The sequence below is a fragment of the Rhea americana genome, unplaced genomic scaffold (assembly GCF_003343005.1).
Source record: "Rhea americana isolate MKP2758 unplaced genomic scaffold, rheAme1 scaffold_49, whole genome shotgun sequence".
NCBI classification, from domain to species: Eukaryota; Metazoa; Chordata; class Aves; order Rheiformes; family Rheidae; genus Rhea; species Rhea americana.
The window spans coordinates 4,774,705-4,788,527 of NW_028186634.1; the positions used below are offsets into that span (position 1 = coordinate 4,774,705).

The following is a 13,823-nucleotide window of genomic DNA, read 5'->3' on the forward strand; positions in this document are numbered from 1 at the left end:
TTTAACAACAGAAAAACAAGAACCAAGAACTAACTATTGTATTACAGTCACAGTACAATTAATTACTTCCATTACAGAGCATGTGTATTTAGTGGATGTGTAATTAAAGAGCATGTATGTGCAGTGTCAGGTTAGCTAACGCTAGATAGGTTAACATGCAGCTCTCAATTGCAGTAAACGTTTTTAAAGCTTGCAGAAGATGCAACTGTTCCAGGATTCAGGACACAAAGCCTAAAGGGCCATAGTGGAGATGTTCCTTCTAAAAATAATACATTTGCCACACACAGCTATGTAGGAGTGGAATTTAACAGTTCAGTTTCAATCCTACAGCACAGAGATCTAACTTACTGCTCTGTGTTCCCAGTTGGGAAGAGTATGGATTCGAAAAATCCCTAAAATTAATTATGTACAGAACTCTCTCTAAAAGGAAAGATATATAAATTAAAATACCGTTTCCCACTAAACAGTAAATATGCATGTTACACTAACTTGGTGGCTGTTAGTTATTATACATCTACTATACATCTTTGTTGAAATATAGTAAATATAAACATTGGTTAATTCTTCAGGTATACCTACCTCCGGGTGCCTGTCAATTTGTAGATTTTACAATTCTATTTTCCTGATCTGTTACTGAATTCCTCTCCCATTTCTCACTCACCTTCGAAAGATCCAAACAGATAAGCCAAATAACTAGACAGAGGAAAGAGGTACATTAATTATATATTTCAATTATTTAGAAAATCAGAATAAATCTGAGAAGAAAGAGCACTCCAATCTTTTTGCAATCTTTTTTAAGCTTTAAAATAGTATCAGAGATATTAGTGACAGCGCAGTTCCTCAAAGAAATCTGGCCAAGAGTGTCCTTCTTGCAAGTTTTTTTTTTAAATTCTACATCACTGCAGAATGCTCCAATTTATTTGTTTTGAAAAACAGAAAGGAAAATAATCAGAGTGAGTCTTTCCCCAGAGTTGTATTTAGGCTACCTTGTTAATAACACATTTAAGAAACTGACTGACAATGGCATATCTACTTTTAACCATGGCACCAGTATGTGATGGAATTATATTTAAATTAAAATTCCTTCCAGACTTCTGTGATATTAAAGCTAAGACATACCTTAAGCTTAAAACAACTTTGATATTTCTTCCAAAGTAACTTTATTGCACAACTCAGACACAAATTATAATATATTGGAATGTCTATAGCTATTAATACAATTTGTAATGCTTAAATTACAATTTCACATTACATCTGTAAGAAATCTTGACTTTAGCACAAGAAATTTAAGTTTGTTCTAATGCCCCCCACCAACAGCTATCACAATAATTCACATTTTTAAGGTCTGGCTTCTGGAATCTATTACCATGTCCCTGCCAATGTGATTTCCTTTTCTTTTCCAAAATTCTGTTTGCTATATGTAGCATTTCAGACAAGCAAATATTGCCAGTTCCAAATTACTAGTTTTGCAGTATTAGTGTATTTATATCCCTTATAACATACAGTACATATATTTTACAAGGCACACATTACAGTACCTATATCACAGCAGTGTGTATTACAGCAAATTAATTAAAAAAGCTGTACAGAATAAATCTATTTCATTAAATAATTTTTGCATTAGCTTATACTGTAATTAAGTGTCATTATACTGTAATTAACAATCTGCATTCATTACAAAATTACATTTTAAGAAGTTCATTTCAGTTTTCAGCAGAAAGTCAACTTATAAAAGTCTCGGTTCAGAATTGCAGTACTTGAAATACTTGAAAAATAAAGTTAGCTTGAAGCTTTAATTTAGATGCTTTTTCTGCTCCAGTGATATAAAAAAGTTTAAAAATTCAAGGCTTATTTTAAAGTTTTGAATATGGACTAATGCAAGCTCAAAAAGCAAAATGAAACCAAACTGGTAACCGATTACAAATATTTGCAAATATTTTAGTGAAAAATCCCCACGTTAACTATTTTCAGCACAAATAACACCTGCCTTTAAGCAAACAAACAGTCCATACTTTTGCTGAAGAATAAAGAATCTCATTGATATCAAAGGATTAACAAAGGGAAAAAATAGTTTTAAGCTATGTACATTCATAAATGGATTTTTAAATAGTTAAATACAGATTTACACACTAAGCCATAGTGGCCTTTAGATGATATACACAAGACAACTATGTTGCTTATCTGTCCTAATGTCTATGATAAATTTGACAGCTGTACCATGAGCCAAGTTCAAATAGGTGTCACATGCTGCGAAAACTCCTTCATGAAGTATAGTAGAGAAATTCCCAAGATTTGGTCCCTGATGTCAATTCATTTTTGTAGCTAATTAAGGACCTTAATGCACATATATATGTGTGTAATGTCTTATAGATCAGAATCTGTCCCTGATAAAAGGACTCAGCTTGGCATCACTGAGTTCTAACAAGTATGGGAAATAAAAATGTAATTTTATAATAAGCAAGATTTGTTGATAGTTCTTCAAATGCTACACTTGAGTATTTTTGACTCAACAGCTTCAAGTTAAAACAGCAATATTTGTTAATAGCAACCCCCCTCGAATTATATTTATTAACTCATTCTCTATAATGGCAGTTGATTTCCATAATAGTTATGCAGAACAGATTTCAGATGGGTTTCCTGAATAACAATGATGACAATTTATTTTATACTTTCTAAAAGCAACTCTTGAAAGATTTGACTCTGTTAAACACAAAAATATACTGTTGTACTCCTATTGTGATATCCCTCTCCCAAGCTGTCAGGTACACATCTCTTTGCAAGCCACAAACCTAAAGGAGAAGTTACTCTCTGCTACATAAAAGCATATTGCACTTGTAGATAAAAAGCACAGCACCTTTAGTTAGCTTATGACCTCATAACCTTAATATGCATCATTTCATCCCTTTGAAAACTGAGGAAAAGCAGATAAAACCACAGCATCAGACTAAACTACACCTTAATTGCTATGTTGAATAAAGTCATTCTTTTCAGATATGCCTCATGCTTAAAAATATTTTTGGCTTTTCTTGATCAAAAAGCTATAGAAAAAAACTGATTTGCTTTTTTAGGATTGTGTATGAAACTGTTTAATGTTTCCAAGCTCATGAGGCTATGCTAAGTATCAAATTAAAAAAAAATATTCAAAGAGATTATATTGCTAAGAGGATAAGGGAAAAGCACAAGTACATTTACACAGCTGTCTATACTCTCCAAAATAGATTTAAAATAATTAATACTAAAATTCGTAATGAATCAGATTGAAATCAGTACCTGTAAACACTAAGAGAAACAATAACTGGCTACTGAAGAAAAAAAAAAGGGGGGCAGTGGGAAGTCCTCAAGTTTCAGCAGCAAAATTTCACCATCTTTATTTATATTTGTTAGGAAAGTAAAAGGACTGCTTTTAAGGATAAGAGCTGTGAGGTCAAGCCATTAGACCTCACAGTAACACCTATTTAGATGCTGCTTCTCCTGTAGCAGTGTACTTTGTAATGTTCAAACAGCAGTTGCAGTTGTGCTAATAGCTTCATTTAGTAGTCAAATTGTTACTTAATAAGAGCAATAATCATTGTTAAAATAACCTCTGTTAATGTTAATAATCAAAGAGTTTACTGAAACTACAGATTAATAATTATTAAGACTGCACACATACACTGGCTCATATACCCTGTGTTTTAAAAGAGCAGCATAGATTCATAGAAGTCAAGAAGACAAGTGAGAGAATGTTGGAAGAATGGCAATGGGAGATAAAAAACAGATATTCATGAAAATGAAAGCTTCAAGTGCTCCTACTGTTGTCAGCTTTTTGGCCAGTGTCAGGGTCTGTGAGGCTGGCCTGCCTCATCTACCATGTTAAGTATGTAAGTAGCAATATCATCTTCTGTAGGTGCATCTGAAACCACCCAAGAATCACTTGCCCCAGTCACTTGCAGACGGCAGATAGGACAGCTCCTATGTCGATCACTCCTGTTAGGAAGCCAGAGAAATGAGTATTTTTCATTTATGATCTCTTCCTGGCAGAAAGAGCCCCCAAATCCCTAAACAAACCACCCAGTGTGAACTTCAAGACTGGGCAGATTAATTGATTACATCACCTATAGCTTTTGTTTGTTTTGGGTTTTTTTGAGAGGAAGACTGGCCAAAAACTTTCCAGTTGTAGTTTTTGAGTGATAAATATGGAATCACATTCCTTAGTTGATTCTGAATCAAGTTTGACCAAGTTAAACAGAATATATCTAGCCACCTATCCAGAAAGTTTAAATCAAAATCCATGGTCAAAGCTAATTTTTCATTTCTTCAGATATTCAGCTGGGCTACCTCTGAAACCAGTCCCCATAAGCTTCCTATGTAAAGTGAAAGAAGATTCTTCCCTGGATCCCATTCATTCCACTGAAATTTGAAATTGACCCCTCTCCACCCACTAATTCAGGGCCCCCCAAAAATATGCTTTAAGCTCAGAGCCTCTGCGAGCTGTGTAAAGAAGGGATGAACCTATATTCAAAAATCAAATACCAAAAATTAATAGTATAACTGGAAGCTCATTATCAAGTTCGTTGATGCTTTAGCCACAGTAGAATATAATCCACTCTCCACCAGAACGGCTAAACTAACCTCTGTAATGCTATTAGATGTTCAAAAGTCTTCCCAGAAAAGAGATATGACTGATTATACACTGAGATCCAATGGTTTTTACTAGTGGTATTCTTGTGGAAGCGTGGTATTACAAGAGTAGCCTCCATGTTAATCATTTGAAAAAGTTACAAAACAAAATATGAGTTGAATGTTAAATCATTTGTTTTAACTAGCCAAAAAAGCCCTTAACTGAGAATATCTGTATCGCCTAATGCTAGACTGCCAGAACACCTGCCTAATCTCTGTAGGTCTTCTTTACGGCCAGTGGAGAGAGCTGTTTCTCCCCACAGCAATTTTTCTCTTTCTCAGATTTCCAACAACTAATGTATCAGACCAATGCAGAAGCTGAAAAGCTGTTCAGTTTAGTATTAGACTGAACATATTGTAAGACTGATATTATCCATAAATTTGAAGGCATTGCTATTAAGAAGAAATTTTTTCCTAGAAACCTGATACCTTTCAATTTACTAATTAAATGTATTTGCTTCAAGTAAAGGTGTAACATATGGAAAAAATTCCCTCTGATAGTTGTTTCCCACATAGTAATAAGACGGTTCAACTTGCTGTTACATTTGTATACTCTAACAAAACTGATTCATTTTCTTTAAAAGAACCATTGTATGAGATTGTGATGTATATCAGGAGATTAGCATCAATGTATATTCTATTTTCTCCAATTTTATATATATTCTATATATACATCCTCTATATATAATTATATATTTTTTTATATATTCTATATATTTTATGTATATTCTCCAAAGAATACAAGAATAAAAATAAAGAGGTAAGAAATTACAAAAGAAATGCTAAAAAGCACATTCACTTTTTTTTTCCAAAATGAAATTCTGCATAAGATGCTTACAAATTCTAAAATCCTTCCTTTCTTCTGCTGCAATCTAATTTTACTCAAGCTTCTTATCTGCTACATACATATTATCTCGTAAATATCTTCAGACATTAAGTTATATGGAAACTGAGGAATCTGTCAGACCAAATCAAACATGTTAGATTCCGAGGACATCCTATAAAATAATCAATATCCTTTAACATGCATTACCATTTATCAATGCATTTCTGGCAGAAGCTGTGAGCACACGGCAAGATCAAATCAGCACGCCCATCCATGCAGATGCAACACTCCTCTTCATCTGTCAGCTGTTTAACCCTGCACAAGAAAAGACAGTATTTTCTCCCAGACTACTAATATGTTTTATATTTATCACCTGATTAGCTAAGCTATTCCTTCTCTTATATGACTAGACCAGTTACTACATTTTTCATAATAGCTAGTGATGGACAGAAGAGAATACCTGTGCTTGTCTACAATAAAAGTTTAATTTTGTGGATGAAGTAGTTAGATCATTCTGGCCCTCGCCTAAGTCAGGAGATGCAACCTTAAGCTGTCAGTAAAGAGCAACAAATGAACTAAAATTTAAGGAAGAATATGCATTTATTTTTTGCATCAGGTTGTGCTTTGTTATTAAAAAGGGTTATGTAAGCTGTTTTTCTTAACAAGGGAAGTGTGAGAAGTTATAACTATTATGTATCACATGACTGGGCCAAAGAACGAAAATACTGTTTACATTAAAGGTAGAAGAAATCTACCTTCCCTTGACAAAGTGCCAAACTGAAGTATTTGAGAATGAACTTTGTCAAATTTCTGTGAACTGGTTTATATCCTAGATAATGTGAGAAAAACAGATCTGTTAAGAGGAATACTACTGATTATCTATTCACTAATTTCACATACAGTCAAAATGCCAAGAGCTAAACTAGTTACTAGATTTAGAAGGCTGCTTTTAACTTGAAATACAACCATCTTGATTGTTCTTTCAAATTAGGATTCTCTCCCAATGCTGAATCTTACTGCAGCTTTTCCAGCTAAGTTTCTAGATGTTTTGTTTGGAGGGAAAATAAAGTTCAGACTTGACATCACTCACTGGGATAATCATTTTCATTTTATGTATCTGTCTCCATATCTTTCAAATAATAGTTTGTGTATCTATATCTAAAGTTTGCAATGGTTGCATCTCAAATATTTGTATCATCAAAATTTCTCAAAAGTGGAAAAGGTGCAGAGAATCCTCTACTTTCATTGACACAACTAGACATATAAAGTTCCCTAATTTTATAGTCAAGGCTTACATTCAAGACAGCCAGCTAAGTACTATCAAAGAGTACAGGATTTTCAAAAATCTTGATCTGGAGATTCCTTCTCTGAGTAGGGGAGCAGAGTAACAGTGTAGAAAGTATGGCATTTCAGGAGAGGCTGGCCACCTTAGAAACTATTGACCAAACACCTTTTGCTTAGGTATCCTGTGAGCTACTCAGACAAAGAGTAGTTTTATTAACTGTACAGATTAGCCAACAGATTAGCCCGTAGTTAACCTGCTTTTGTTTTATTCTTCAGTAGGTACTTGGGGTTTCCTTTCTGATATGCTTTTTGAGAAATTACTTTAGATTGCTAGGAGATTTTCTGTAAATACAGACGGTGATTCACATATAGTGAGGACCACAGGTTCAAAAAACTAATCTTTTGATTAGCTCACTATGTTCTTTGGTCTTCCTTCCTTTCATTTCCCTCCCCGATGCAGGTCTGAGTATTTTCCTTTGATAACACTTCAGATTTTGAGATTTATTGGTGTATATACAGGCAATTATATTTAAAATAGGCATGCTATTTATCAACTTTCTGGAACATGAGATTTAGCCATAGGATTAATTTGCTGAAGAAATGGTAAAATACAAGGGTGACAAGCTAAGGAAATGCTTGTCTTCAATATCAGGAGCACTTACAGATATTCTGGAACACACTGTTTAGGAAGTGGATGTTTTAAAGAATTCCAGTGTATACCAGTGTAAGAAGTTAATATAAAAAGAATAAAATAGATAATATTTGCTATTTTTGGACAATGACCACCAGGTGAGAAGAATTTAAATAAATGTGAACAAAACATAAGATTTCCTAAGTATAAAATACTTAAGGGCTTCAGCCTTTATTTATTTTAATGACTTGAAAAACTGGAGTAAAACACAACTGGACCAAACTAGCTCACTAAATTCCAGTATATTAGAAAAGTATATTCAAAAATGTTATTTAATCAGTAATATTACTCAAGCAATTAAGTTTAAAAACATAGACAACGGGTGCTCATCTTCCTCATCTCAAAATCTGAAGATTGAAAAAAAAAAAAAAGGTTAAACCAGGAAATCTTGAATGTACTCATCATCTTTAGCAATATATGTGTTTGTTTTGCAAACAAACAATGTTTGTTTTTAATCAAAATGACTTTTCTAGATGTCTATGTACTCAAAAATATAACCATGTATCTTTAAGAAAGAGTAGGAAGTATATTTTTTCCAAACTTGTCCACAATTTGCTACCTAATGCTAGCATTTTAATGATTCAGGACAACCAATAATTTATCTKTTCCCAAACAAGAGAAGCAGGAAATAATTGAAAAGCATATTCTGCAAGACACTGACATACAAAAATCAGTGAGCTTTACTTAACAGGATAGCCAACACCTTTTTCATTCTAACAGCTAGAGTTTGACATTTTTAAAGTTAACTAGCTTTTGAACTAACTAGCCCAATAACTTGTTTTGTTAAAATTCCTGGCTATCAGTTCTTCACTGAATGATACCATACAGAAATACAGCATAGTTTCACTTAAGTTACTACTTTTCTCCTAAAATCTACCTCAGAACTAAGTTAGAACTCTGAACTAACTCAAAAAGTCAGAAGCAAGGCATTACCAAGAGCAACATTTCTACACAGGGAGAGAGTGAGAAGATTCTCGCTTTACATTCAGTCTGAACTGAAGTTATTGCAGGTGTTGACCTCAGTTTTTTGCTCTTCCTCTAGTTAACAAAGCAGGATGTCAACATGTGTGAGACAGTTCACATTTTTCCAGTCTTACCAGTTAAATTATCACTGTAATTGATGAGTTTCTAGTGGCAACAGATGGGAACTTTCACATGCCAAAATGTGAAAGAGGAAGAGAAAGTTCAAGTGGAACAATAACAAAACCTGTTTAAACAAACATTGTCAAAACCCATAGATTTGTAGCTGCAGCTGATTCCATTTCCTCCTGTTTCCTTATTCAGGACATTCAACATACACCAAGTTTATATTAGAGTTGACCACTAAAATGCTTGTTCTGAAGCTGAAGTAGGGTAGCACCAACAGAAATTCACCCAAGTACACTGTAGCTCTCTTGTTACAAAAGAATGCATGCTATTAATATTTGTGATGATACAAAGTCTGCATCTGTCAATCATGTACAGTTTTAACTGCTAGATGTCTGCAGATCAGGTTTTACACATAACTTGCAAAATACTAATGTTATAACTGTGGTCAGAAGCTAAAGTATATCAAAATACCTTCCCATCCATAAGCTGGCCTGACAAGATGACACAGATGTCAAACACTCAGCAGTTTCTTCAGAAGTACCACTCCGTGCAAGAACTCCTGCTGCTTGATTGGTGATGTCTTTATAAAGTTGAATGAACTGATATAAGTTCAAGATTCTGGAAGCTTCCACGATGCCACTTGTTTTATTTATCTTAAGATACAAGAAATATTAAAAATTATGTATTTTATTTGTATTCTACATTGCTCACATGTTTTTTTTATGCACTGCAATTCTGGTGGCAATAGCTACTTTCCCAAGTGCCCATCACAATTTTAGCAGATCTGAATCTACTTCAGTAGTAGTTAGGATCTGCAGAGAGAACTTCTTTTCATTTCATTAAGAAGAATATCACAGTCAGGATTGCATTTTCATGACAAGACAACTACTGTCATTATTCGATCGGATTAAGTTACAAGCAAACAGGGACCTGATGTCTAGAAATTGGGTTAACGTTAGTACGAGGAACAGAATAATCAGTTATTTCACATATAGAACTCAAAATTGCCTGCAATAATGGTTGCCTAAATGAAAATCTTAAGTCTTGTTATCCAAGGAATAAACAAAAACTACACACAAAATGTTTGAACAAAACATTTGAAACAAAAATGTTTCAGAGTTAGCCTGATTTGAACTCCAGATTAAAACTGCTTAGCGGCTTCAGGATCATCTGAGGATGTTACTTGATAGGACATTTTCAAAAAATATCTAAAAGCTCTTGGATTTCACCAGTAAAAGTGACTTCCTCAAACATCTGCACACACAAAAACAATCAAGTTAAATTTTTCAACAATCTTACTTTAGTACAGACTATCCGAACAACCACTTTCCAGAGGGCAGAAGAATCAGAACCAGGCTGCACTTCAAATAACAGGTGTTTGTCTTGTCCAGAAGCCAATTTTGCAGTACTGAAATAAAAAATAATAATTAAATTAAAAAATATCAGTCTACSATTATGTGCTACACATTCAAGAATGAGTGACCTCAGATATTCTGTTATTATTTATTGTTTACCCATGTGCTTTTTTTTTTTTTTTTAACCTTTAAAGAGGTTTTACCATTATTGCTCAAATGGATACATGAAATTTAAGGGTAGTGACCTCCTTTGTGTGTCCTTTAATTTAAAATACATACTTCATTTCACTTTTTGCACAGTATATTCCACAAAATGATGTACAAGTCTTCTGTTCTACCGTCAGCAAAGAGTTATCCTTTATAGACATTTTTCTTTATGTATACCTTCATTGTTTATCAGAGTGATGATACAATCTTGTAGTCCAATCTAATAAAGTATTTACTTAGCGTGTACGTGAAAACCACGCAAGTATCAACTCATGCAAAAACAAGGTGTATTTTTGTTAATATATAATAACAGTAAAGGAATAAGCTTTAGGTGACCCTGGTTTTTTTAATGGGATGCAGACAAAATGATCTATTCCGTAAGAATCGAAACAAGATATTTTACTTTCAGGATGAAGTAAACACTGTAAAGAAATAAAAACCTTGAATGACAGTGATGTTCTGGAGTTAATCACACTGAAATATACTCAAATTCACAAGTGGACTATAAGGTAATGCCCTTCAAAATCTGTTTAAGTTATCTAATCAGAAGACAGCTACCTATTACTGAAGGTGCAGGAGTCATCCACAAAAGCATGACACTGTACAAAGCAATTTCTAAACTGAATATAAATTCACATTACACTTCAACATCAAACACTACCAAAACTCACACACTACATAACACCTATTGAGTACATACTTTTTACCTTGTCCTCATTATATACACTATAAAAATTGAGGGAAAATGACAACTCTGCTGTTTTGTTGGCTTCTTTTAACTGTCAACATATCAGTCAAACAAAAGGCAGACTACAAAAAGCCTTACATATGCAACCTTTTGTTCAGAATTCTCTGTCCGTGGTTTCCGAACACAGAGGCACATCACATCTTTAATGAGGAACACATCTACAGAGTTGGGACAGAGAGCAAGAAACAGTTCTGTCTCAGGTGGCTAGTGTAGCTGTGCTGCTCTTTATAGGGGTCATATTGCTACTTCCTACCAGTTATGTGCAGAGATGAAGCAGCAATGCATCTTTAGGGATGGATGGAGCAGAGTGAGAAAGAGCAGGTATCACAAGTAACACTACCAGACAGATAGTGCTAAACGTCTATCTCTTGTGAACTTATGAGACAGGAGCGATGCCTGCTGAAAGAAAAGTACTGCAGAAAAGTGACTTTACAGAGGAGAAACTGTTCTGGTTTTAAAGTGTAATTGCAACCATTCTAGATGCTTTAAGAACTGAAAGGAACATCTGAAAATGAGCTGGCTAATTCTGGTTTAGTCAGTGCAAGAGAATACACTGCACACAAGCTCTCTACAAAACATGAAAAAAAAATAAAAAAGAAGAAAAAGTAAAGACTTACATATCATTAAGTTCAGCAACTCTTCCCAGAAATTCTTCATATGTTAGGAAACCACTTTCTCGAACCAAGGAGACATGCTTTGCTACTTTTTCTGGCAACTTGTTAATTACAGTTTGGGTCTGGTTTGAAATTTGTTGACCCATGGTGAAGTTCTTCACCTCAGCTCCATAGAATAAGGAAGTTCTCATTCACTTGTAGAGTCTCTGCCAAAAATATTTTAAAGAGTAAAAATTGTATTTGTGTGTTTTATGAATAACTGCTCCTATTTTCTTCTTTTAGTGTAAGAGTTTAGCTACCCCCTAACCAGTCTAATTATTCTAGGCACACCTTGAATAACAGTCCAATTGGAAACAAAGCAGACAGAACACTTGGAAGAAACTGGGATGTGGCATTAAAAACTTAAGAAAACTATTCTTTTGCTTATAGCATTACTTGTATTAAATAGAGATCTTTTATTCATGCAGATTTTTCAGCAACTCCATCACACATGTAAATACATCTGATGTATTTGTACCTGATGAAAAAGAAAATCATGAGATGATGATTTATGACAATCTTTGATTTTCCTAAAAAAAATCTTCTCGTGTGAAAGTCAAAATACTCACAAAGAAGCATATTAACATCTGTCTGTACACAGACATTATAGTAGGAATTAGGTTTCATAGATCAGTTGTCTGTCAGATCAAAAGAACTCTCCTAACATTCTTAAAACTCATAAAATAGGAGACTCAAATCAGTCTAAATCAATTCAAAAAAAAAAAAAAAAAAATCAGTGAAACTGGCACAGCCCTTATGTGCACAAAATCTTGAGTTATTCAAGAGAAAATGCTATTCTGCAAGATTTTTTGCAAGCACATGAAATTCATAAACAAGTTTTTGAAAAAAAAAAAAAAAGAAGAAAAGAAAAATCTGTACAGCCATGCTTTCCACTCAAGCCACCCTGTCAAGCCTCACTGCCTGCTCTCAAGACTGAGCTGTAGTTCATACTACAGTACTCATTAGGTCAAACCTCTCTGATCTCAACTGTTTCACTTTTCCCTTACACTCTTGTTTTTCCCCAAAGTCTGTACTTTCTGATTCTGGAAAAGTCTTTATCCATTTCTTCCTCTTGTTCCCTCTCATTTGAGACTTCCCAAAAAACTTCTCTTTGCTCTTTAATGGGCAAAGGCAGGCAAAACAATTCGGCCCATGCAGAGTTTGTCACCTGTAGTGACAATCAGTAGTTTCACTTCCTTTGAGACTTCTACAGATAGAAGTCCAGAATGGCAAAAGTAACTGCTAAATATCACCCTCAATTCAAATAACAGATAATCTGATTCTAGGTGTACTACAAAACATTTTATGAGAGACTTAATTCAAAAGCAGAATTTCACCCTGCATGTATTACATTTGTGCATAAGCCTCCCCAAGAAAACAGCCTACAACTGTCAAGAAGTTCACTACTATGCACAACATTGTGCAAGCACACAATGAAAAAGTATATTCTTATCCCACTACCCTATGAAATATTATAGTATTTTATCTATGAGAATTAACTGCAAATTTAATGTTTTGATTTTGATCCATTTCTGTTCTCAGAAAGATGCTCTCCCACAGAAATCACTTTCCTCCTTCCAATCTAGCCTCCAGTCTTTTTCTCTCAGGCTCTCTAGTTCTTGCATTTGGCATACACCCAGAAGATAGCTCTGAAATACAGAACTTTCAACAGTATAACTTTTCATCCTTCAAACACAACCTAGCCCACATTTTCCATTTTTTATGCTCCCTCTAATTGCTTCATGAGGAAGCAAAGCACCATGTAAGCCCAATGAATCCCACTGAACTAATAACACAAAACTAAATCATAGAATAGTTTAGGCAAAAATAATCTAGCTCATATACAGAAATACTCGCCCTACTGTTTGCATTTTTTTTTTTCAAGATCAGAAATGCACAAAACAATCATCAGAAAGATTATAAGTAACATAGATATGTACCACGGGACAAAATGCAGGAAAAAGTAAACCACTGTAAGCCTGGCCACATCCAGTACTACCACCAAACTAAGCAGCCAAAAAAACAGGGCTGCAGGGAAGAGCTGGCAACACCGAGTCGTTCCGGGGACGGCACGGGTTACCCCTCGGGCCCTTCCCCTTGCCAGTCCCTCTGAAACCGGCACTGATGCCGAGCCCCACGCCCGGCCGCCAACTCTGCCCCCTGCCCGCCAGGGCGCAACGGCCGTTTCCACCTGACCGTTTGGCCGCACTTAACGGTCGCGCAGACAGGCCGCGCGCGCAAGCCCGGCTGCGTCACGCCCGCACGCGCCGGCGCTGCTCCCCCCGCGCAACAGCCGTTACCGCGCAGGCGG

At 34.9% G+C, this 13,823-nt stretch overlaps 1 protein-coding gene across 2 annotated transcripts; it reads right to left on the reverse strand.

The window, feature by feature from the left end:
• Positions 1-1,461: 1,461 nt before the first annotated feature.
• On the reverse strand, positions 1,462-13,741 carry RNF141 (ring finger protein 141). 2 transcript variants are annotated; one of them, XM_085317214.1, is made up of 6 exons: positions 13,453-13,741; positions 11,477-11,679; positions 9,849-9,957; positions 9,021-9,202; positions 5,693-5,800; positions 1,462-3,966 (listed from the first exon to the last, which is right to left on the reverse strand). In XM_085317214.1, the coding sequence occupies exons 2-6, from the start codon at positions 11,662-11,664 to the stop codon at positions 3,816-3,818; spliced, it is 738 nt and encodes a 245-aa protein (XP_085173340.1). In that variant the 5' UTR covers positions 11,665-11,679; positions 13,453-13,741; the 3' UTR covers positions 1,462-3,815. The 2 variants fall into 2 exon arrangements, with proteins under 2 accessions (XP_085173340.1, XP_085173339.1); XM_085317213.1 differs by lacking the exon at positions 13,453-13,741 and adding an exon at positions 11,991-12,186.
• Between the last annotated feature and the right edge of the window lie 82 nt (positions 13,742-13,823).

Excerpts from the sequence above, each read along its gene's own strand:
- RNF141 (XM_085317214.1), bottom strand. The coding sequence starts at position 11,664 with ATGAGAACTTCCTTATTCTATGGAGCTGAGGTGAAGAACTTCACCATG. Across the intron at positions 9,203-9,848 it reads TTCGGATAGTCTGTACTAAA|ATAAATAAAACAAGTGGCAT; the intron begins GTAAGATTGTTG and ends TTGTATCTTAAG. Across the intron at positions 5,801-9,020 it reads GCCAGCTTATGGATGGGAAG|GGTTAAACAGCTGACAGATG; the intron begins GTATTTTGATAT and ends TTTCTTGTGCAG.